Source organism: Oncorhynchus masou, chromosome 31 (assembly GCF_036934945.1).
Source record: "Oncorhynchus masou masou isolate Uvic2021 chromosome 31, UVic_Omas_1.1, whole genome shotgun sequence".
Classification (NCBI taxonomy): domain Eukaryota; kingdom Metazoa; phylum Chordata; class Actinopteri; order Salmoniformes; family Salmonidae; genus Oncorhynchus; species Oncorhynchus masou.
The window spans coordinates 80,157,544-80,182,919 of NC_088242.1; the positions used below are offsets into that span (position 1 = coordinate 80,157,544).

The 25,376-nt window shown below is 45.5% G+C and overlaps 1 protein-coding gene across 4 annotated transcripts in view; it reads right to left on the reverse strand.

The window, feature by feature from the left end:
* LOC135524528 (A-kinase anchor protein 13-like) overlaps window positions 1-25,376 on the reverse strand; it is a 175,486-nt gene that overhangs the window by 51,580 nt on the left and 98,530 nt on the right. For all 4 annotated transcript variants that reach the window (XM_064952135.1, XM_064952133.1, XM_064952134.1 and 1 more), the window contains exons 5-8: window positions 19,625-19,811; window positions 16,602-16,797; window positions 14,044-16,198; window positions 11,594-11,673 (exon numbers count right to left, since the gene is read on the reverse strand). In XM_064952135.1, coding sequence (XP_064808207.1) covers window positions 11,594-11,673; window positions 14,044-16,198; window positions 16,602-16,797; window positions 19,625-19,811 — 2,618 coding nt within the window. The remainder of the gene's footprint in view (window positions 1-11,593; window positions 11,674-14,043; window positions 16,199-16,601; window positions 16,798-19,624; window positions 19,812-25,376) is intronic.

Sequence of the window (25,376 nt, forward strand, 5' to 3'; positions counted from 1 at the left end):
AAAGTTCTGCCTTATCTCAGCTCACTGGTCACCATAGCAACACCCACCCGTAGCACGCGCTCCAGCAGGTATATTTCACTGGTCATCCCCAAAGCCTACACCTACTTTGGCCGCCTTTCCTTCCAGTTCTCTGCTGCCAATGACTGGAATGAATTGCAAAAATCACTGAAGTTGGAGAATTATAACTCCCTCACTAACTTTAAGTGTCAGCTGTCAGAGCAACTTACAGATCGCTGCAGCTGTACACAGACCATCTGTAAATAGCCCATCCAACCAACTACCTACCTCATCCCATATTTGTTTTTGTTTTTCTGCAAATTTGCACACCAGTATTTCTACTTGCACATCGTCATCTGCACATATATCACTCCAGTGTAAATTGCTAAATTGTAATTACTTCACCACTATGGCCTATTTATTGCCTTACCTCGTTACTTCATTTGCACACAGTGTATACAGATTTTTCTATTGTGTTATTGACTGTATGTTTGTTTATCCCATGTGTAACTCTATGTTGTTGTTTTTGCTTTGCTTTATCTTGGCCAGGTCACAGTTGTAAATAGCCTACCTGGTTAAATAAAGGTGAAAAAAACTAAAATGTTGTTGATCCATCCTCAGTTTTGTCCTATCACAGCCGTTAAACTCTGTAACTGCTTTAAAGTCACCATTGGCCACATGGTGAAATCCCTGAGCGATTTCCTTCCTCTTTGGCAACTAAGTTATGAAGAATGCTTGTATCTTTGTAGTGACTGGGTGTATTGATACACCATCCAAAGAGTAATTAATGACTTCACCGTGCTCAAAGAGATATTCATTGTCTGCTATTAAATTTGTAAAAATACCAATCTACCAATGGGTGCCTTTCTTTGTGTGGCATTTGAAAACCTCCCTCGTCGTTGTGTTTGAATCTGTTTGAAATTCACTGCTTGACTGATAATTGTATGTGTGGGGGACAGAGATGAGGTAGTCATTCGAAATTAGGAAAAAGTAACACAATAACAGTGTACTTGGTCCTCTCTTCCCCTCTGTATTGAAGGCATCCAAAATGTTATTTAACATTTTAGTGATACAGCAGATGCTCTTATCCAGAGCAACTTATAATTAGTGCATTCATCTTAGGATAGCTATGTAAAACAACAGTCACAGTTGTAGTAAGTACATTTTCCCTCAGTGTCTCTAGTCAGTGCTAGTAAGAAAAGACACATTTGGGGATTTATTTAAGATACTCTTTTTAGAGGTAGGGTTTCAAACGTTTTTGGAAGATGGGCAGGGACTCCGCTGTCCTAACATTAGAGTGAAGCTGGTTCAATCATTGCCAGGACAGAGAAGACTGGGCTGAGCGGGAGCTGTCCTCCCGTTGGGGTGGGATGGCCAAGAGCAGAGGAGGCAGAACAGAGTGCTCAGGTTGGGGTGTATGATTTGAGCATAGCCTGAAGGTAGGGAAGGGCAGTTCCTCTTGCTGTTCTATAGGAAAGCACCATGGTCTTGTAGTGAATGCAAGCTTTGACTGGAAGCCAGTGGAGTCGGTGGAGGAGCGGGGTGACATGAGAGAACTTGGGAAGGTTGAACACCAGGTGGGCTGTGGCTTTCTGGATAAGTTGCAGGGTTTTTTTGGCACAGAAAGGAAGCCCAGCCAACAGAGAGCTCCAGTAGTCCAGACGGGAGATGACAAGTGCCTGGATTAGGACCTGCGCCGCTTCCTGTGTGAGGAAAGGTCGTACTCTATAGATGTTGTAGAGCATGAACCTGCACTGCCTTGATATTTGCAGAGAAAGACAGGGTGTTGTACATGGTCACGCCAAGGATTTTTGCACTCTGGAAGGGGGACACCATAGAGTTGACAACCGTGATGGAAAGTTCTTAAAGCGGGCAGGCCTTCCTCGAGAGGAAGAGCAACTCCGTCTTGAGGTTGAGCTTGAGGTGGTGGGCCGACATCCAAGCGGAGCCCCTACCAGGTGTTAAATCTCATCATTGTCCAATGCTAGTCTGGCCTGTTCTGTGACATCCAAAGATGATGGCGAGCAGAGAGGAGAGGTCCCAGGACTCAAGCCCAAAGATAGAGTCTGACGCCTGGCCACAGAGATGCAGCCTGAGCCCTTATCACACACCTAATCCACAGGCCACTCTACTCTGTCCAAGTGCTTGAACAGGCTCTGCTGATTTGGGCTGGCCTCTCTCAGATACAAATAAAGTGCCCTTCCTTACCACTACATATACTGTATATTCACCAGCCCAAAGCCCACAAGACACATTCCACCTCTGTTCCCAGTGCCATCCAGCTACAGTAGGGAGACATGCTTGATGTGATAATTGATGTAAGTTGGTGGTTGAAGATATCCCTCTAGTGGTGTGGGGGCTGTGCTTTGGCAAAGTGGGTGGGGTTATATCCTTCCTGTTTGGCCCTGTCCGGGGGTGTCCTCGCATGGGGCCACAGTGTCTCCTGACCCCTCCTGTCTTAGCCTCCAGTATTTATGCTGCAGTAGTTTATGTGTCGGGGGGCTGGGGTCAGTTTGTTATATCTGGAGTACTTCTCCTGTCCTATTCGGTGTCCTGTGTGAATTTAAGTGTGCTTTCTCTAATTCTCTCTTTCTTTCTCTCTCGGAGGACCTGAGCCCTAGGACCATGCCCCAGGACTACCTGACATGATGACTCCTTGCTGTCCCCAGTCCACCCGGCCGTGCTGCTGCTCCAGTTTCAACTGTTCTGCCTTATTATTATTCGACCATGCTGGTCATTTATGAACATTTGAACATCTTGGCCATGTTCTGTTATAATCTCCACCCAGCACAGCCAGAAGAGGACTGGCCACCCCACATAGCCTGGTTCCTCTCTAGGTTTCTTCCTAGGTTTTGGACTTTCTAGGGAGTTTTTCCTAGCCACCGTGCTTCTACACCTGCATTGCTTGCTGTTTGGGTTTTTAGGTTGGGTTTCTGTACAGCACTTTGAGATATCAGCTGATGTACGAAGGGCTATATAAATAAATTTGATTTTGATTAGATTTGATAATGATGTGAGAGATGCTATGAATATCACTCAAATCCTTCATCCTCCACTGAAAAGGTTGCCATACACTTGAGCAATAATTGTGTTTTACAGAAAACAAATTCAGGTTTGCCTGTTTTATAAGACTGTATCTGTGAACGTTTATGGAAAAACATGATCTAAGCTGTATTTTTTTTTTATAAAATGTTTTATCTGTACAATTAAAAAGGGGACAGGTTTTGACAAGTCTATGAGATATTTTAGGCATAATCTATTCCGACACACACAGACAACCGAATACGCATCACATGCAGAATCCTAGCATTGTATTCAGTAACTCACACTTTGCACACAGACAAAGAGTCAACCAAAATAAACAAGGAGCAAGAGTGATAGAAAGGGAGAGAGAGACAGATGGGGAGAGGAGAGAGGAGAGAAGGGAAGAGAAAACAGAGAGAATGAGAGAGAAAGACAGAATGAAAGAGAGAAAGAAGGAAAGAGAATGGATATTAATGGGATCTGGCCTGCAGGGCCTCCACTCTCCATCCAAAAACAAACTCCACCCTGAGAGCACACTCCTAGAGGCTGTCAGTGTGCCCATCTACCAACGGCTCACACACACACTCCACACCTCCTGAGCACACACAGAGGAACAGCTAATAATTAGACACAACCAGACAAATACACTCTCAGCGACTAAATAATGTTTCTGTGACATTTTTGCGGCGTAGATATGAAATCTACTTTGTTACCACACGGATACAGCAGAGAAGAAAAGCTAAAACACAAAACACACATTTATAAAAACTAGTTACAAAAAATATTTCCATGACCATATCCATAGGAGTAGAGCTCTCTCTCATGTGGCAACTGAAAATATTCTCTGTCCATTCATACCTTTATCAAAACGACATCCACTGTTCTCTCCCCCTTTCCACGCAGACTGTACCTCCGCTTGTGTCGCTCGTACATCTTTCCAGGCAGTGAAAAGGAGTGGTTATTAACAGCAATGCGCTAGATTCCAACATGAAGCCCAGCCTTGTGGAGTCCTTCGTAAAGTTTGGGGAAAATGAGCAACTCTTCCCACATCTGCTCACAGGACCAGCCCCTGGGTCTGACCCTCCCTCCCTCTCTCCCACACACTCCTCCCTCCTCTCAAATCCACTGTTACTCACCGAGCCTCTCCCTCTTTTCCTGGCCTCCCTTTTACTGATATTGCTTTTTTTGGCTTTTTTGGCTGTTTTCCTCTATTCATCTATTTCCATTTTCGGTTCATTTCCCGTCCTCTTATCCTCCCATCTATCTCCATCTATTTCCTCTTCCTGTGTCTCTTTAGTGACGAGTTGAACAGTGTTGTGCTGTGATGCTGAGCGGCAGAGAGCGCGTGTGTGTCTTTGGAAACAGTCTAAGGCAGCCGGCCATGAGAGAAGCCTCTGAGGCCTGCCCTGAATACTGCCACCCTGACCACAGGAGAGGGATGCTCTCCTACAAACGGTGATTCCTCGGCCATAAGGAAGACAGATAAGTCTTTTCCTAAAGGGAAACTAGCAAATAAAAGTGTGTTAGTCACATACACAGTTTAGAAAATGTTATAGCGGGTGCAGTGAAATTCTTGTCACTAGCTCCTAACAATGCAGTAAAACGTCAAATAACTACACAAATAATCAAAAACAAATACTGTTACTTCTCCCATAGGTTTCTATTAAATAACACTACAGTTAGTAGTTTTCATTAAAAACAAATATTTAGGTAGAAACAGCAAATGCATGGTAAACATCCCAAGCTCACAATTCATATCTCAATGTGAGTAAAATGACCTCAACCCCCGGGAACAGAAGCAGAGGAGAATGCAGAACTGCCCTCTGTGTGGAAGACTGGGGAAGAAAGCAGGAAAAAACTCCACATCTGCAGACAGATCAATGGAAAGGACAAACAGCTAGAAGCATGGCAACCATTAAAAAACTGTCCACTTGACGAGAGAGAGAGAGAGAGAGAGAGAGAGAGAGAGAGAGAGAGAGAGAGAGAGAGAGAGAGAGAGAGAGAGGGAGAGAGGGAGAGAGGGAGAGAGAGAGAGACTTGAGACGGCTGGGGCTCCTTCCATTCTAACTAACACGTCTGGGCAGCAGAGCAGAACGCAACACAACCCCTGCAACCAAGAGCAACATGGTCCTAATCCTACTAGTCCCCAGGGCACACTACACATAACATTAGGAGAGGAACAGAAAAGAACAGACCAAAATACATGATGTGCCCATCTTGTTGAGGTTTTTTTTCTAGTCAGGTCATTCTCATTGGTGAAAACCTATCACTATGGAGAAGGGGGAAAACGTGGTTTAGCTTCCCTTTTTCCTTCCGACTGCGTAACTGGCAAGAAATGTCCAACCAATTCACATTGTTACATTATTACTAAAATTGCTAAGATAGTTCAATCAACTGGCAGTCTGGCTTAGCAGCCATTCTGAATAGGAAGTTACACATGAGGGCAAAGACAGGACAAAGCCATGCAGGCTGATAGAAACACTCTGTGCACACAGAGTGCATAGCCAGAAAATGAGAAAACAGGACAGAACACTCTCAAGGGCACACACACAAATGCACACACACACACACACACACACACACACACACACACACACACAAATCACCCTCATAGCCAAAGCTTCCTGTTTCTATTGAGACTGATCTGCGTGCCCCGCCCCCACCCGACCGTTCTAACAGTAAACACTTCCATATTTCCTCCAGCCTCTCGTGCTGCGCTAACAAACGGCGGCCTTCTATTTGAAGGCAGTCGTTTGCATGCCACAACAAACTCTCAACACATGCCTACTGTAAATAACAGGCCTTTTCAAAACATTGAAGAACGCAGAATTCACTAAATGTCACTAAGCGTATCATTTCCCATGCTGCTTGCTCAGTTAGCATAGTGGTGTGGGTGCAGCTCGTCCCCTGGGAGAAGGATCATTTATCATAAAAGGGTCAGGGTGGGTTGAGAGAGGTGGTAGAGGGGGGGGTGGGGGGCACTGTGAAGGGGCCTTTGTAAAGCCCTGATGCATACAAACATAGAGTGTCTGAGACTGGATCTCTGCTAAATACATGGCACCTATGGAGCTCTGGGCTTAGGACCTAGGCCAGTTCAGGACCATAACCAAAAAAGACCTAGGCTGTTATAGGACTACCCTATAGGACCTACGCTGGTGTAGGACTACCCTACAGGACCTACGCTGGTGTAGGACTACCCTACAGGACCTACGCTGGTGTAGGACTACCCTATAGGACCTACGCTGGTGTAGGACTACCCTACAGGACCTACGCTGGTGTAGGACTACCCTACAGGACCTACGCTGGTGTAGGACTACCCTATAGGACCTACGCTGGTGTAGGACTACCCTACAGGACCTACGCTGGTGTAGGACTACCCTACAGGACCTACGCTGGTGTAGGACTACCCTATAGGACCTACGCTGGTGTAGGACTACCCTATAGGACCTACGCTGGTGTATCACTACCCTACAGGACCTACGCTGGTGTAGGACTACCCTACAGGACCTACGCTGGTGTAGGACTACCCTACAGGACCTACGCTGGTGTAGGACTACCCTACAGGACCTACGCTGGTGTAGGACTACCCTATAGGACCTACGCTGGTGTAGGACCTCCCTACAGTAGGTGTTAGAGAAAAAGAAAGAAAAACTAACTGTTTCCTCAGACTCTTAGGACATTTTTTTAAACTATAGCAAGTCAGTTAAGAACAAATTCTTATTTACAATGACGGCCTACCAAAAGGCTTCCTTCGGGTATGGGGGCTGGGATAATACATTAAAAAACATATAGGACAAAACACACGTCATGACAAGAGAGACACCACAACACTACATAAAGAGACCTAAGACAACAACATGGCAGCAACCTGAATGGGTTATTCGGCTGTACCCATAAGAGAACCCTTTGAAGAACCCTTTTTGGACCCAAGTAGAAACCTTTTGGGTTCCATGTAAAACCCTTTCCACAGAGGGTTCAACCTGGAACCAAAAAGGGTTCTCCTATGGGGACAGCAAAAGAACCCTTTTGGAACCTTCCTTTCTACGCGTGTATCCTGCTGTACAACTACAGAGGACCTACGGAGGAAGAGGAAGAGAAACCAGAGGGAGGGACATATGTAAAGACTTAGTGAAACGACTGATATTCCCCTTTTCACACACACTCACGACAGCTAGACTCACCATGGTCAGACTCAGTGAGCCATGAACAGGCTCAGTGTGTTTGTCTAGCTCCACTGATCAATCTCACTGAAGACTTCACAAGCTACCCCTTCCTCCCAACCCAAACGTCCCCAAAATCAAACAATATGGTGGAAAACCTCCTTCCTGTTATGAATGGAGCACTGAGCAGCCTCATGACCTACTAAGTTGTCCCGTGCCCAGACAGCCCATTTCACTGCAGTAAAGACGAGTGCCAGATTTATAACAGTCTTAATACCATGCTCGCTTTGGTAGCCTGTGAAAACTCAAAAAATCATTACCCTTCCTAATCACAACTCCCGACTAAACTGCAGGCTCTCAAGAATGACTCTAAAATATTACTGAACAAAGGCTTCTGCAGAAGAATAAAAACAACTTTTAATAATCTGTGATGTCTTTTTCTTGTTAAACCATATGAATTGCAGCGAAGAGCAGCCCAAGCACACATCTGGAGGTAGTTATACTAGAACACAACACAAGGGGGTGCCTGAGGACACACAGCCGTGGCCGGCAGGAACAGAAGCTCCATCTGCTCTGTCTTTCAGGACTTACTTCTCTCCAGGCTGCTCTCTGCAACTCTTCCCCCACAGTACTCAAGAGTTCTGTTTTTCGAAGATTACTCAACTGTACCTCGCATTAACTCCTTCACACTAAAATCTGTGATGCATGTCAAAACAAAGTAACATCAACAGTGAATCTGTAAGTGCTCTATATTCTCCTTTGTATGATCCATGTATTGTTGAAAACTTTGGTCATGAACATTTTCAAACAAATGTAGATCTCTGGTGCAGTCTGTCGACCAACATGCCGCTCCAGTTGATGTAAAACATCTCTCTGTTGGTGACAAGCACCAAGTTATTATTCCAGGCATCTCCTCCAATCTGTCCCTCTGACATGTTGTCATAATCAATGAGGCAGAAACCAAAGATTGTGAATGAATAAGATAGTTTACTCAGGCCATTTACCATTGAAACATGTTTGTCAAGGTTCCTGTTAAACTCAACTTCATGATTTACGATGGAGTTGAGCGGCGACTAGTGTTGGCGGACTGGAGCTCCGACGTCACATAAAATGACATTTTAATCCAAAACGACTGAATTCAGCAACTAAAACAATAGTCCGCAATTACACACAACATTGTGTGAGTTTTTTAAAAAGAGAGAGTGCTCCAGAGTTCGTGTAATTCCTTTCAAATGCTAACAATGTAGGGAGGTGGGAGTCTGGCCAAGAGAGAGCTGCGATGGTGGCCCTGTCTACAGGGCCTTCAGAAAGTATTCACACCCCTTTACCTCCTCCAAATGATGTTGTGTTACGGCCTGAATGAAACATTTATTACATTGATATTTCTTGTCACTGGCCTACATACAATACCGCATAATGTCAAAGTGGAATTATGTTTTTTGAAATGTTTCCAAATGTAAAAAAATGAAAAGCTGAAATGCCTTCAATATGTATTCAACCCCTTTGTTATGGCAATCCTAAATAAGTTCAGGAGATTATCTCATCTCTGTACCCCACACGAACAATTTTCTGTAGGGTCCCTCAGTCGAGCAGTGAATTTCAAAACACAGATACAACCACAAAGACCAGTTAGGTTTTCCAATGCCTCGCAAAGGAGGGCACCTACTGGTAGATGGTTAAAACAAATATGGACATTGAATATCCCTTTGAGCACGGAAAGTGTATTATTACACCCAGTCACTACAAAGATACAGGCATCCTTCCTAACTCAGTTGCCAGAGATGGAAACGGTGGATTTCACCATGAGGCCAATTGTGACACTAAAACATCTAGTGGGCCAGCATCCCTGTGGAACACTTGACACCTTGTGTCCATGCCCTGATGAATTTAAGGCTGTTCTGAGGGCAAAAGGCTGGGAGGGAGCAACTCAATATTAGCAAGACGCTCTTAATGTTTTGAACACTCAGTGTATACTTCCATCAGTTTTTCAAACTGGTACTGGGCTATTTTCAGACAGGTCTTTAGAGGCTTGGAGGCATCCTATAGCAAAACAACTGACATGTTGGGGTCATAATAGAGGGGTCATAATAGCCTGAGAATAAACATTTTCGCGATTAAAATAATAATAATATGCTAATCAGATTCCTGCAGGGGTGCGGAAATTGACTTGAGGGTTTTAAAACAGTTACAGTGTATAATGGCAGTGATAGGGGAGAACTGAGGATGGATCAACAACATTATAAGCTAACATTACCAACCTAATTGATAGAGTGAAAAGGAGGAAGCCTGTACAGAAAACACCTATTCCAAATGCATCCTGTTTAACAAGTCACTAAAGTAACTTTCATCCAGGCGAAGGGTGGCTACTTTGAAGAATCTAAAATCTAAAATATATTCTGGGGCAGCAGGGTAGCCTAGTGGTTAGAGCGTTGGACTAGTAACCGGAAGGTTGCAAGTTCAAACCCCTGAACTGACAAGGTACAAATCTGTCGTTCTGCCCCTGAACAGGCAGTTAACCCACTGTTCCCAGGCCGTCATTGAAAATAAGAATTTGTTCTTAACTGACTTGCCTGGTTAAATAAAGGTAAAAAAAAATCTGATTTGTTTAACACTTTTTGGGTTATTACATGATTCCATATGTGTTATTTCATAGTTTCAATGCCTTCACTATTGTTCTACAATGTAGAAATAGTAAAAATAAAGAAAAAACCTTGAATGAGTAGGTGTGTCCAAACTTTTGACTGGTACTGTAAATCTGTTTGAAAATCTATAGTAAGACTTGAAAATGGGTGTCTACCAATGATCAACAACCAAATCAACAGAGCTTGAAGAATTTAGAAAATAATAAATGGGCAAATGTTGCACAATCCAGGTGTGAAAAGCACTTAGAGACTTACCCAGAAAGACTCACAGCTGTAATCGCTGCCAAATGTATATTTCTGTATTTAATTTTCAATACATTCGCAAAAACAAATTAAAACATGTCTTCACTTTGCCCTTATGGGCTATTGTGTGTATTGTAGATGGGAGATACATGTTTAATTCAGGCTGTAACGCAACAACATGTGCAATAACTACTTTCTGAAGGCTCTGTATACATCTACATGCCACTCCCCAGATTAGCATGAGAGCAGCACAGCTCCGCCACATCCACAGACTGGTGGGGGGAACAGAAGTACAGAACAAATTAGAACTGAACAATACTAAATTACCTCATGAGGAAATACAAGTATCATAGTTGCAGACAGAGTTTAAGCTAAACAACGTCGATGACGAGCACACTGTGAGATTGTGGTGTGATTGTTTGTGTGATTGCAACAGTGGTGCCACACACCATGTGTTTGTGGCTGAAGCATATGACATGAATGAAGTATACAGTATGAGATCATCCCAGTCACATAGGCTCTGTCCTATGCTGACACAAAATACCACAAGACAATCACAAAGGAAGGTTGCCTACATCTGCAAGGTCAGTATCTCACCATAACATCATTAAGCAAAAAGGCCTGAGGGGTTGTGGTATACGGCCAATATACCACGGCTAAGGGCTGTTCTTAAGGATACTGGCCCTTAGCCGTGGTACAGTATATTGGCCGTATACCACAACCCCAGAGGTTATATATTGCTATTATAAACTGGTTACCAACGTAACTAGAACAGTATAAATAAATGGTCTGATATACCATGGCTGTCAATCAATCAGCATTCAGGGCTCGAACCACCAAGTTTCTAATACCTACTATACAACAGAAGGACACCTTGTAGAACCAGGTGGTCAAAAACCGATAATGACAATGGTATGAAACAATATGGCTTCCCATAGGGAGAGATATGTTTCTAGAGCTGTGATGGAAGGCAGTGCCCTGGCCCTGCTGGTGTGGATGTATCATGCTGGTAATAAGACACTTCCTCTCCCTCCCTTCCTTCACACTTCTGCTGCTGTTGTCAGACTGTTATTTCTGCCTCCGTCTCTACGGCTTGTTTCTTACCCCTCATATCACTCCTCTCAGGGGAGAGAAGATACAGTGAGGTCATCTTTCTTTTCTCCTGGTTAAACAGGGCAAGGCAGGGCGCACACACACAGTGAACCGCATGGCCACAGCTTTCCCAAATCTTCCCACTCGACTTTTAGAAGACAGAGTTCAACTTATCAGGCCGAAAAGTGCGTCATGTTTGTACGGACATCCCCAAAAGTGAAGGCAAACATGAAAAGGGTTTATTTAGTGAGGTCAGGTGAGACTGCTTCCCAGAAACAAATAGTCTCCCAGTCATGGAAAATGTTACATTAATCAAACTACATGTGACTTCCCCCTGATTTGTGGGAACTGGAGTCACAGTACGTTTTTACTTATGTTCCAAGTTCTTAAACAACCTGAGACTGTACATTCATAAACACATGAACATAAACTCACCAGTGTAGAGTCTGCCGTGTCTGAGAGTGATTCCTTCTTCTCCTTCTCTTCTCCCTGGGATGGACAGACTATGTCTTCGTCTGGGGAGAGATACAGTAAGAGACATAGCTATGACACAGGGACTGTATGATGACACAGGAAGAGGAACATAAAGCCATGACCTTATGGAAAAACTAACACAGAATCATCTCAGTAAATGAAACTTCATTTGAACTCAAAACACAAACTCATAATAACAAATCATACCAGTAGTGTCTAATGTATAAAATGGTCTATGCCTTGACAACCATTTGGAGAGCAACAACAAACCAGCTGTCATGCAGGAAGAGAGGAGGTAGGTTGGGGGAAACATAGTCCTTTCTATTAGGGAACAATGATGTTGCTCTGCATCAGTCAACACTGCCCTGCTATTTATACCACATCAGTGTAGATGTAGAGGATCTATTCTGCTTCATATTCCCATCCAGACGGGAAAGGGCCAGGGCGTAGCCATGTGCTTCCAAACTGCCACGACTTGGCCCGGGGCTCCGAGTGGAAGACCACTACCTCTATTTTCAGAACCTACTGTAAGGTCTGGTGAGATCATTGTGTTGTTGCTTGGATACACAGACTGACATACAGAAATACACAGCCAGCTCCATTCACATAGCGCTCTAGTTGACTGATATGAAACCTTTGACCTTTTCAGACTGACTAAAGGACCAGGGGTCAGAGTCTCATGTTATGTTTCTCCTGAAAATTAAGCTTCTCTATTTCACATACTGAAGCTGACAATATTATGGACTTAAGTTACATTTTGTTCTAGTTTCTGTTTGGGGACTTGTTTGACGTAAATATTCCGTAGTTCAACATCGCCAGAATGTCATGCCAAATGACAGCCTCTCTTTAGCAGCAGTTGACACATAGCTGAACTAATGGTCACATGCTCAGAGTCATACGACAGTGTGCTATGCCTCAGAGCAGGCGGTGCACTTCAACAGCATTTGAGGGATGCACACTGGGCCTGAGCTTAGCAGCTGGGCCAGGCTCAGATACTGTATACAGTAGAGCAGGGCTCTCCAACAGGTAGTTCACCAGCTAACAGCAGCTCGCAGCCATCCTCAAGTTTCACGTTTTTAATTAGTTGTATGTACAGGATACGCATGGTATACATCGTCCAATGAAATGCTTACTTGCAGGTTACTTCTATACGATGCAACAACAATAAGAAATAATACAAGATAAGAACACAAACTATGAGTAGCTTGCCAAGCAATTCTGAAAGTACATGCATTTTTTTTCATGCGTTCTATCGCAAACTGTCACAAACATAAAGCTCTTGGTTACTTTCCAGTCGAAGCCACATTGACATTATTCCACTCCTGGTCACCACTATTGGCTTAAAAAGCTAAACGTAACACATTATCTGCCAATTCATTGCCAGCAATATTGCTTGTCTGTCTGTTTGGTGTGCACATTTGTCTGTTTGGTGTGCACATCACCCTGTGCGTAGCCAGTTAATGATGCTAATGATAACCGTCTTGAGGGTAGACAGAACAACTTTCCCCAAAAACCTCCTCAAGTAAATGTTAATTGCTAAGCAGGCTTACCTGACAGAATATGATTATTTGTATCAATTGGTTGGCCCTTGTTTTGCAAACTAAGTGCTGTATCAGTAGTCCTAACAGCAGAAACATTCCTAGACAGACACATTCCTCTCTTGTTTAATACACAATTAAAGGTGTAATACACAACAACAAAAGAATCGCCTCAAAATTGGTCTTCTGATGCATTGACATTGACTCAGAACATACATTTTCATGAATTCTCTATGAATATGTGTATTATTGAGAGTAAAAAAAATCTAAAACCAGGAAGTCAATGTCAATGCATCAGAAGACCAATTTTGAGGTCTTGGAAAATAACTAAACAAATGTGATTTGTTTTGTGTAATTCACCTTAAATTGTGCATTAAATAAGAGAGGAATGTGTCGGCCTAGGAATGTTTCTGCTGTTAGGTCTACTGAGAAAAAACTGGATTCCAGAAAATACAAAATGTTGTTTTATGGGGCCCCTTATTGTTGCTTATTCACCATTATTTTACCAGTTATATTGACAGAAAACACATCTCTTGTACACCAAGGAACAGGGGGAGAATAGAAGAATGGGCCTATTTGAAAGCTATAAAAAAATGATACTAGAATAGGTTGGAGACCCCTGCAGTAGAGGGTGCATGTAAATTAAATATGAGCTTCAGGTTAGCCTCATGACCCAAATCTCTTTGAATTTCAGCTAGTGCCAAAAGTCATCTTTCTCTTTGAAAAATGTCAACTGTATACTAAAAGCATTATTTTTGAGCAATAAATTAATATCTATGCAAGTAAAACAAAGACAAAAACTGCAAAATCAGGATATAAAAGTGCCAAAATTAGCTACAAACGAGCTATATGTGTATTATTATGTGGCCTTACCTTTCACTGGCTTGTCAAGCTGTCTTACATCTTCACAATGCTCTTCTTTAGTATCCAGTGTTCTCACACACACACCATCCAGGCTTTCCAGTGTGTCTGAAGACTGAAGGCCCAAGGACATGCCAATGACTACTTCCACAGAGGAGCTGTACTGCTCGTCATCCAGGCCTGTTCCATTGTCTAGCTCCAAGGGGGAAGTCAGCTCTGGATTCAGGGATGTACCACTGTCTGGGTGTGTAACGGTGGTCAGGGTCAAGTCACTGGGTGTATGTGTATGTTCAGGTGGGGCTGGTGGGGCCAGGCTCTCTGGGATGGCCTCCTGATGTGTCAGCTCTGAGGATCTCTCTGGGGAGATAGAGGAGGAGGAGGATATGACCTCAGCACTCTGTCTGTCCACAGCCCTTTCATCATGTAACGTGTGCGAGTGGGAGTCTGCACACTCTCTGCTGGCTTCTACACTTTCTTCCTGTGTCAGACTCAGGCCTGGTAGTTGGGCTTCCACTCCATTCTCACTCCCATGTGTGGTATTGGACAGATCACTGTTCTCCTCTCCCTGTCTGACATGAGGCTCATCCGCTCCCTTTGAGGGGTTCTTGACCATCACATCCTCCTCTAATGGACTTGCTGAGACAGTCAGACCCCTGCTGTCTGAGGTGCTAAGGTTCTCAGTGGCCTCACACACCGTGACCCCTGACCTTCGTGCAGTGTCTTTGGGTCCAGTCTGATGCTTACTCTGGCTCTCTGCGGCAGCTTCCTGTACCTGGCCTCCCTCCAGCATGGAGTTTGAGTTGCATTGTTCTAGGCTTGCTACAGCAGCTGCTACTGCTATAGCCACCACTGCTACTGCAGTGGCTGCTATTTCCTCTCTACATGCCAGAGAGTCTGCCTCTTCTAACGATGCCCACTGTACAGACACCTTCTTCCCAGGGGCCACCTGTCCTGTGACTGTCCCCTCCTTAGACAGTTTGTCTGTGGAGCAGCCGACAGACTGGATGAGTTCCCCCTCCTCACAAGAGGATGTGTGGACCGTGACATCACAGTGTTGTCGTCCCATGGTCTCTCCACTCTCTCTGTCCTCAGCTGTTCTGCTGGCTAAGTCAGTGGACGGCTGTTCCTCACATTCCTGCCCAGTCTCGTGGCCCTGGCTGTGGGTGCCGTCCTGGTCCCGCCTTGGCTGTGGTGTGGTTGCCACTACCTCCACTGTATCCTCAACTTGCTGATCCAGGACCTGCTGCTCACTGGGTTCTTTTGCTGTAACGTAACTTGGTCCGTGTGAATGGCTGCTCTTGATCTCTCCTTCCACCATAATGGGGCTCTGCTTCATGCTGTTTGTGTCAGTCTCTCCACTTCTGCTGCTGGTTGTCTCAGTGCTACCGTTGGTCTGTTGGCTGGGGTTTCCTGCCTCTGTCTTTCTCTCGTCTGTACCGCCCCTCTCAGACTCCCAGGTCTGGTTGCTGTTATCGGCCCACTCGGGCTCCACAGAATAACTTGTCACTGCTGTAGTGGTTTCCTGTCTTTGTTCGGAGTCCTGTGCCTCTACAGCTTGTGCCTCATGGCGGCTCACAGCTCCCGTCAAAGTCTGAAGAGTACATTCAGAAGTGGCCTCAGCATACTCCACCTCAACCTCACCGCTCTGTTTGTCGTGCTGTCCATTCTCCACAGGAGCCCCAGACTCCATCTCCTGGATGTTCTCCGGCTCGCCCTGCCTTTCCATAGTCCTCTGAACACTTGTGTCCCCACAGCCACTACTGCTGCTGCCTGTAGTCCTCAGGGACTGATGCTTAGCTTCCGTGTGTTCCTGAGACTGCGCGTGGCCCATGGCTCGTGAAGCCTTTGTCGGAGCAGCAACAGCCTTATCGCCCGTCTCAGTCTCTGCTCTCCACTTCTCGTTCTCTTCCTGGTTCCTTTTACAGCGCCCTGCCTTGCTGCCCTGCGTGGCAGTGATTACGCCTGTCCTCTCTCTATCAGCTTCCTCCTGCTGGTCTCCACAGGATGGTGCGCTGAAAGCTGGAGTCTCGCCCTCTCTCCGCTGCTGGGCATGGCTGTGGGAGGGCTGGGACTCTGTGGCTGAGTGTGCTGATGTGTTGCTGATGACACTGGATCCTGCTGTAGTGTTCAGCTCATCTGGTGACTGCTGCTGAAGCACATGATCTTCCTACAGCACAAACAGAAACACAGTGTGAATAACAAATGACACAAATAATAAATCACACACTATTTACTATACACACACACACACACACATATTAACTTCCTGTAAAGATAAGATGTACAAAAAACTTTCAGAGCAAACAAACAGAGAGCATGCAGGTAACTCACAATAGGCCATGTTTTCTCTTCTGGCAGATATTAATTAGCTAGCTAGTGCACACAAGATTTGGTTGTAGGATCTGAGAGTACATACTGTACTATATGAGCCCTTAGCTCCATTAGGAGCTGTAAGGAATACCTCAAGTCATGATTTAAAACAACAACATGTGAGAGTTCAAATCAGAAAGAGATGAAAGCAGACATGGTTTAAAAGCAGATAGAGTTTAAAGCAGAGTTATATATCTCACCTTGTTTTCTCTGTGGCGCTGTATGAGTTTCTGTAGCTCCTCCACCTCTCCCTTTAGGCTGGGCAGAGGTTTCCCTAGCAACGTGTCCACCGTCAGGGTGTATGTGTTCAGTTTAGGGTGGTGCTGCAGCACTCGGCCTCCTGGGTAACACTGTCTCTCCTCCGTCTTTATCCGGGTCTCTGACAAGGTCTCAACTCTGCCCAACACAAACAGAGCACACCGTGTCAGAACGGAGGTAGCCAAATCACATAGCACTGATTCAGCATTCAGCACCACTACCTACGCCCATAATATATCACCTAGTGTGAATGACAGGTTCATTCTGGGGGTAGGAAGGCACTGGAGACATGGTGTACTACCAAACCTTTCATCAATCGACCGCCAACCTCCAAACTGGTTCAGCTTCATTGTATTGCCACTTCTACTCGGTCAGCTTTCTGGTATTTAATTCATTGTTCTACGGTATCAGTGGAATTGAAAATGAAAACACTACCTCTCCCTTTCTAATCTACTTCACGTGAAAACACTTCTACCGAGTAACAAAAATGAAGTAAAGAGACCAAACATGGCTGAGCTAAAATGAAGTTTCCTTCATGGTTCTAGACTAAATGTGTGTTGTAATGGGTAAACCCAGGTAGGGTGGAAACGTCTATAGCAGTGTATTGTCCTGTTGAGCTGTGGCTCTGGGACCGTCTCTGCCTGGGTAGAGTCACATTTTCTACTCTCTTACAATGCGTGTAACTGACCCCAACTGACTCAGGGGTGATGATGTCACTGCTGGTACACTCCGGTGAGAGACACAACAAAACAATCTGATGGAAATAGGGCTTTATAAACAAAAGGAATGAGGGAGTATGTAAGTCCCCCTCTAGCCCCAGCCCCATGAAGCCCCTGGGACAGGAGTGCAGGAGTGCAAATAGTATTTGAAATAATTTAAAATACTTAATCTGTGCTTGATTGAGATTGCCTGGCATATTGGACCAATGGAACAGTCCCAAAAATGTTATACCCCGGCCATATGGTACTCCAGGCAGGTTAGAGCAAACACTAAAAGATTTCAAATATTATTTGAAGCCAGGTCTGTAGTAGTGATGCGATCTGGGGCTGTTCTCACCTGCCTCATGGCGCTCAGTGCCAATGCAGGGCAATAAAGGGCTGAATGGGTGTCCATGGCAACCCCCTGACATCACTCAGTGGGGATTGAAAGGCAAGACGCAGGGCGGGGGAAGAACAGAGGCACTTTGTGGGGCCTGAGGCAGCCTCAACTCTCTCCACATCCAGGGGAGATATCTTAACAACACACAGAACTGGACTATACATGTTAGAGCTTTTACTACTTTATTACTAGATTACTAGTATACAACTTAACCAACTTCTTCCCACAGTCAGCAGGTGGAATTAGCACATGTATGCTGTCTCCAGAGTTGGAATTCAGTCATGACACCTAACTGTTTTCTTGTGCCAAATAACAGCAGGCCCTCTGCTTCTCCCTGACCTGAACTAATCCTGTCTCAGAGCATTTAACACCAGCAGCCAGGTGACTCAATCTCTCTACTCCCAGCTTAACTCAGGACTACTTCAAAAACATAACAGCTTCCCCTGACAATATCAGACAGATAGGCTTGGTGTCCAGGTGAACAGGTACAGGTAGTGTAGGTAAGAAGAAAATGCTGGTCTGGTATGGAGAAAAGCTACAGCTTGGTTCTCTTCTGTAACACACACACACACTAACTCTCCGAGGAGCTCTCACCAGGCCCTTTTCTTTCCTATGGTTATAAGGTTTCACCGCCTCCACCAAAACAGGGCACGGCCGACAGACACCCAGGATCCGGTGACCCAGGGGACAGCCTGTGTGACGCAGACTGACGAGAGACACCGTTGATGTGGCCTGAGAGTGTCCCTGGGCCAACTCTTTACTGTTCCTGGTTAGCACAGGATAGCATATCTCTGTCAAGGACTGGGCGACACCTCAATCTCCATGTTATAGAGAAAGCTGATGATCTCAGGTGATCTCTGTAATGAGGTTGCTCATATGTGCTCAGCTGGAGAACAGATCACCACCGTGTCACGGACACTGATGGAACAGGTAAACAAACTGGTTTGGTGAGGTGCCAGTGGAGGTTGTGTTCATCGTCTACCAATAGGACAGAACTACCCCTGCTAGATCAAATCTGATAAAGCTCTGACAGTTTGTATACAAGGACCCTAGAACATCTATTTCCCGCCACTTGTACATGTGATGCCTGGTGTTTTTATACAGCTCAGATGTGTCACAAAGCACATGAAAACAGTCCCATACAGCTATCACAGCCGGTGAGAACGCTGTACAGTCTACGAGCTGTCATCTAGCACGTACACTTTTCCTCCTAATTTTAGGTACATTTTGTGATTTTATCCCACGTCAAAAGACCCATACTAGTCTGATTTTATGTACTTTAACAAAGTGCATATAAGTAAAGTTGGATTCTGTGGTGATTTCTGTGCTGACTTCAGCTGTTTACAGCAGCAGTCCGGAGTTTGTCCTTGATCGGTCTGCTTATCTGTGTGTACCGCCAACACTCCAAACACATTTCAACATCCACAACAAGTCCTAGAGCTGCTCCCATTCCCATGGTTACATAAAGACCTCTCGTTGATTTGGATTCCAAATCCTAGTTTGCTAGCTAATGTCTTGAAGAATATAGGAGTGCAAGAGTATGTGTTCAAAAAAAGAGGAAGAGGTGCTAGGTAACGATGTGACGATGTTGAGAGCCAATAAATACTGTGGAGAGGGCTGTGCCTTTCATTCACCGATAAAACAGCAAAATATATTATGATGACACTGTTAGTTCAGCAAGTTCTGATGTTCAGCATACAGTCCGTCCCAGGGTTAGTAGAAACGATTGGCTAGCCAGCCTACTCCCATAGTAACATAATAATAATGTATCTGAAGGTTATTACTAGTGTAATAAAGGCTATTAAAAGGTTATTCATGTTTAGATCCTGTGTGTAATATACAGTATGTGATCCAGTTAAGTACTTACTCAGTGAAGAGCTGCTGTAGCTGGTCGTGGCCCCTCTTCTCTGCCACGCTGACTGGTGTAGAGCCCTGCTTGTTGGGCAGTCTGAGAGCCTCTCTGCCTCCTGGCTGCTGGAGCAGAAACAAGGCTACCCTCCGCAGACCGCGCCGAGCCGCAAAGTGCAAGAGGGTCTCGTGTGGACCGGGCTCAGCTGAACGGGACACACAGGGAGGGAGAGTTACACTGGGCTCAGACGGTCAACAGTTTCAGCCTTCTAACTAGAACACAACACACATTCAACGATGTCCTGCCAGTGAGCATTCAACAACACTCTAGCTTCTGCTTAATATCCAACCTGTTTTCTCTACTACCGTGTGACCAATAATCTGTTTTGCAGTACAATATGTTCATATGTAAATCCCTTAGTGCGTTTGCAGGCGGACACGGCCGTCCCTCTCTCCACTCTCCCTAACCCCTCCCACCTTTGCTATCAGCCTTAACTGATAACCCTGTCAGAGTCCCGCCCCCTAACCTGTGTGACACACTGTCCTTCCTGAGTCATTTGTCTATTAACCCCACCCCCTCCTACACTCTCACTCCTACTGGTCAGACTGCTGATTCTCTGCTTCAATGCACACTGAGTCACCAGGAAGGCCTGACTAACTGTGTGTCTAACTAAAAAAACACACAGCTATAGTCCAATTCAGTGTGAGTAAGTGATTAAGTCTTATGGAGACCTTCTCCCTACCGATCATAATGATGTAGTAGGAGATACAGTGGGGCAAAACATTATTTAGTCAGCCACCAATTGTGCAAGTCCTCCTACTTAAAAAGATGAGAGAGGCCTGAAATTTACATCATAGGTACACTTCAACTATGACAGACAAAATGAGGGAAAAAAAATACAGAAAATCACATTGTAGGAACTTTAATGAATTTATTTGCAAATTATGGTGGAAAATAAGTATTTGGTCAATAACAAAAGTTTATCTCAATACTTTGTTATATACCCTTTGTTGGCAATGACAGAGGTCAAACATTTTATGTAAGTCTTCACAAGGTTTTCCACACACTGTTGCTGGTATTTTGGCCCATTCCTCCATGCAGATCTCCTCTAGAGCAGTGATGTTTTGGGGCTGTTGCTGGGTAACACGGATTTTCAACTCCCTCCAAAGATTTTCAATGGGGTTGAGATCTGGAGACTGGCTAGGCCACTCCAGGACCTTGAAATGCTTCTTACGAAGCCACTCCTTTGTTGCCCGGGCGGTGTGTTTGGGATCATGGTCATGCTGAAAGACCCAGCCACGTTTCATCTTCAATGCCCTTGCTGATGGAAGGAGGTTTGCACTCAAAATCTCACGATACATGGCCCCATTCATTCTTTCCTTTACATGGATCAGTCGTCCTGGTCCCTTTGCAGAAGAACAGCCCCAAAGCATGATGTTTCCACCCCCATGCTTCACAGTAGGTATGGTGCTCTTTGGATGCAACTCAGCATTCACGACGAGTTGAGTTTTTACCAAAAAGTTCTATTTTGGTTACATCTGACCATATGACATTCTCCCAATCTTCTTCTGGATCATCCAAATGCTCTCTAGCCATCTTCAGACGGGCCTGGACATGTACTGGCTTAAATAGGGGGACACGTCTGGCACTGCAGGATTTGAGTCCCTGGCGGCGTAGTGTGTTTGTCACACCCTGACCATAGTTTGCTTTGTATGTTTCTATGTTTTGTTTGGTGATCTGAGTGGGGATTCTATGTTGTGTGTCTAGTTTGTCTGTTTCTGTGTTTGGCCTGATATGGTTCTCAATCAGAGGCAGGTGTTAGTCATTGTCTCTGATTGGGAACCATATTTAGGTAGCCTGTTTGGTGTTGGGTTTTGTGGGTGATTGTTCCTGTCTCTGTGTTAGTTTGCACCAGAATAGGCTGTTTCGGTTTTCCACGTTTGTTGTTTTTGTATTATGTTCATGTTTAGTTGTCTTATTAAAAAACATGAATAGTAACCACGCTGCGTTTTGGTCCTCCTCTCCTTCAACTTAAGAAAACCGTTACAGAATCACCCACCACAACAGGACCAAGCGGCGTGGTGACAGGCAGCGGCAGCAGGAGCAGCGCAAGGAGGACTGGACATGGGAGGATGAGTGGGACGGTAAAGGATCCTGGGCACAGCCAGGAGAATATCGCCGCCCCAAGGAAGAGCTGGAGGCGGTGAAGGCGGAGAGGCGCTGGTATGAGGAGGCAGCACGGCGGCGTGGATGGAAGCCCGAGAGTCAGCCCCAAAAATGTCTTGGGCGGGGGCACACAGGAAGTGTGGCGAAGCCAGGTAGGAGACCTGCGCCAACTTCCTGTGCTTACCGGGGGGCGAGAGAGACCAGGCAGGCACCGTGTTATGCTGTGAAGCGCATGGTGTCCCCAGTGCGGATGCATAGCCCGGTGCGGTACATACCAGCTCCGCGTATCGGCTGGGCTAGAGTGGGCATCGAGCCAAGTGCCATGAAGCCGGCTCTACGCATCTGGTCTCCAGTGCGTCTCCTTGGGCTGGCTTACATGGCACCAGCCTTGCGCATGGTGTCCCTGGTTCGCCTGCATAGCCCAGTGCGGGCTATTCCACCTCGCCGCACTGGCAGGGCGACCGGGAGCATTCAACCGGTAAGGTTGGGCAGCTCGGTGCTCAAGAGTACCAGGGCGCCTGCACGGTCCGGTCTATCCGGTACCACCTCCACGCACCAGCCCTCCGGTGGCAGCCCCCCGCACCAGGCTGTCCCTCCGTCTCATCCCTACAGCTTCTCCCGCCTGTCCAGTGCTGCCAGAGCCTTCCTCCTCTCCAGCGCAGCTGGAGTCTCCCGCCTGTCCGGCGCTGCCGGAGTCTGAGGCGCCAGAGTCTCCCGCCTGTCCGACGCTGCCGGAGTCTGAGGCGCCAGAGCCCCTCAGCCCAGAGGTGCCAGAGCTTCCGCCCCTCTGTCCCGAGCTGCCAGAGCTTCCGCCCCTCTGTCCCGAGCTGCCAGAGCTTCCGCCCCTCTGTCCCGAGCTGCCAGAGCTTCCGCCCCTCTGTCCCGAGCTGCCAGAGCTTCCGCCCCTCTGTCCCGAGCTTCCACCCCTTTGTCGCCTTTGTCTTTTTAAGTGGGGGAACTTGCACAATTGGTGGCTGACTAAATACTTTTTTGCCCCACTGTAATCTGGCCTTGTCGATGGGGCCTGGCAATCGCCATTACCATCCCAACAGTATGAGGACACACAGGGGGAGGATTCAGAGGTTGGGAAAGAGACTGCCACAAAACGGAGTCCTACTAGAACCGTAACCTGGTATTGAGGAGATAAGGATTAGGTCCTAGCAGGGGTGAGGATTTAACACAGTTTACACCAGGTCTAACAACAGGGGTCTCATTTATCAATCATATGAAGGCACAAATCTGCACGTAATCCATGCATAGGATCATGTACACGCAAAGTGTGAGATTTATCAGTATAAACATTTGGTTGGGTGTGTGTGAATTTACACACAACCATGACCATGCGTACACACGCGTGCCAAGTGCTGGAATAAGGGAGCTGCTTGTCAAGCACAGAATGAGGAAAAAATATATGTTGACCTTTTTTAAAATCATGATAGTGGGCCTAATAATGATGATAGTGGGCCTAATTAATTGTATTTCCATTGTGAATTCATGCAACATATCTTGACAGGCTATATATAATTTGACCATATCAGTGCCTTTGTTACAATATTAATCAATATAAAGTACAGTCATTTTGCTAAATTAGAGGCACGTGTGAAATTGAAACCTTGAAATACTATAAACCAGTGAGACAATGAGAAAGGGCTGATCATGTTGGAAGATTTGGCACACGCTGCATTTCGCAGAGAGTGTTTTTAGAGACAGGTGGGACTTTTTTGCAGAAAGTACAGATCGGTTCATCAGATATCGTTTCCCAAAACCAATCTCATAGGATCTTTGTGAGGATGTGAGACCTGCTTTAGAAAGGCCAACGTTCCATTCCGGTGCACATCAAAGAGCTATCTACCCTCTGGATTTTGGCAACAGACACGTTTCTGCGGGAGATTGCAGATCGGCATTTCACATCTCTCTATGAGCCAATGTTTTGGATGCAATCATCAGCAAAACAAACTGTATAATAACATTTCCATACACAATCGCACAACAGGTTGAAGTCAAGAGGGGTTTCTTTGCCATCAATGGGTTCCCAAATATGAACTGAGCAATAGACAGCACCCACATCACCATAAAAGCACCATCCCATAATGAGTTCAACTATGTGAACAGAAAAGGTTTCCACTCTTAATGTGCAGGTTATGTGATGCGCAAAAAATACTGCTAAATGTGGGGACCTACAGGAGGGAGCTGTTGAGGATGGATGGCTTATTAGTGAGTTTTGCCTACTCATTTGAACTCTATTTTCCATTGCTAAGGCAACTTGAAATGGCCCAATTGGTCCTCGCTTTATACTTACGTTTGAATTTTTAATGATCAAAATATAACCGAGGCAGCCAAATTGAACTTTTTGGTTGTACTCAGTGTTTTGTTCTAAGCTTTTTTTGGTTGCGCTGTTGTAGGCTATTTCATGGTACGGAGTTGTATATTCCCCACTGGTTTTAAAGGGATGATTTTTACCATAGATGGTGGTCACTGTTTACCCACGACTGCGTGGCCAAAAGAGACTCCAAAACTATCATTAAGTTTGCTGACGACACAACAGTGGTAGTGGTATTTTATTTGGTAAGGTTGGGCAGGCTCGGTGCTCAAGAGCACCAGGGCGCCAACACGGTCCAGTCTATCCGGTACCACCTCCACGCACCAGCCCTCCGGTGGCAGCCCCCCGCACCAGGCTGTCTCTCTGTCTCATTCCTACAGCTTTTCCCGCCTGTCCAGTGCTGCCAGAGCCTTCCTCCTCTCCTCTCCTCATAAATATTTCTTGATCTGCACTGGTGGTTACGGGCTTGTAAGTAAGCATTTCACGGTATTGTATTCGGCGCATGTGACAAATCAAGTTTGATTTGAACCAAATAGCCAAGGTTGTGCACGAGCACTGAGAAGAATTGGTATTTATCAACAGTTATCATCTCCTACCACTGTGAGTACGACGCTCGTAGGATTGTTTGATAAATCACACTTTTTCTATGCGTACAAACATTCTAAATTCTGTTCGTAAGTAGTATTTTAGAATAGTTTCTACACAATGTTGATAAATGAGGCCCCAGGAGTCTTGAAGCAGAGATTGGAATCACCACTGCAGAGTAGAGGTTGTTTTTATGTTTTGGTCATTTTCCTGTCAGAAGATGGCAGAGAAAAAGTGAAGTAAAACAAGAAAAACAGGCACTGTATTTCATCACACTGACAGACACACAGGACAAAAAGAACAAAACAAATGTTAGGAAATCTGTAATACCCAAACTTACCATAATGCATGCATAATAAACAATATAAACTCAATGGCCTACAGTGGAAGATGAGAACGCCTAGACTCATTGACGGGAAATTATCAACGTGAAAAATAAAATCAACCCAGCTCCAGATCTCTACAGACTCAGTTCAGTGGATCCGGTTTGTAGAAACACAGAGACAATATGAGCCGTCATTTCCTCTCTGTCAGCCCCATTCTATGGTAGAACTCTCACTCCAACAACCACTTACAGGAGTAGGGAGAGACACTAACAAATCAGATTTTCCACCAGTGCTGGATTCTCATGGCTACTTTTCTCCCACAAACCCTCAGTCTAATAGACGCCGGGCGATGCGCTGGAATGCTAGCAGATCC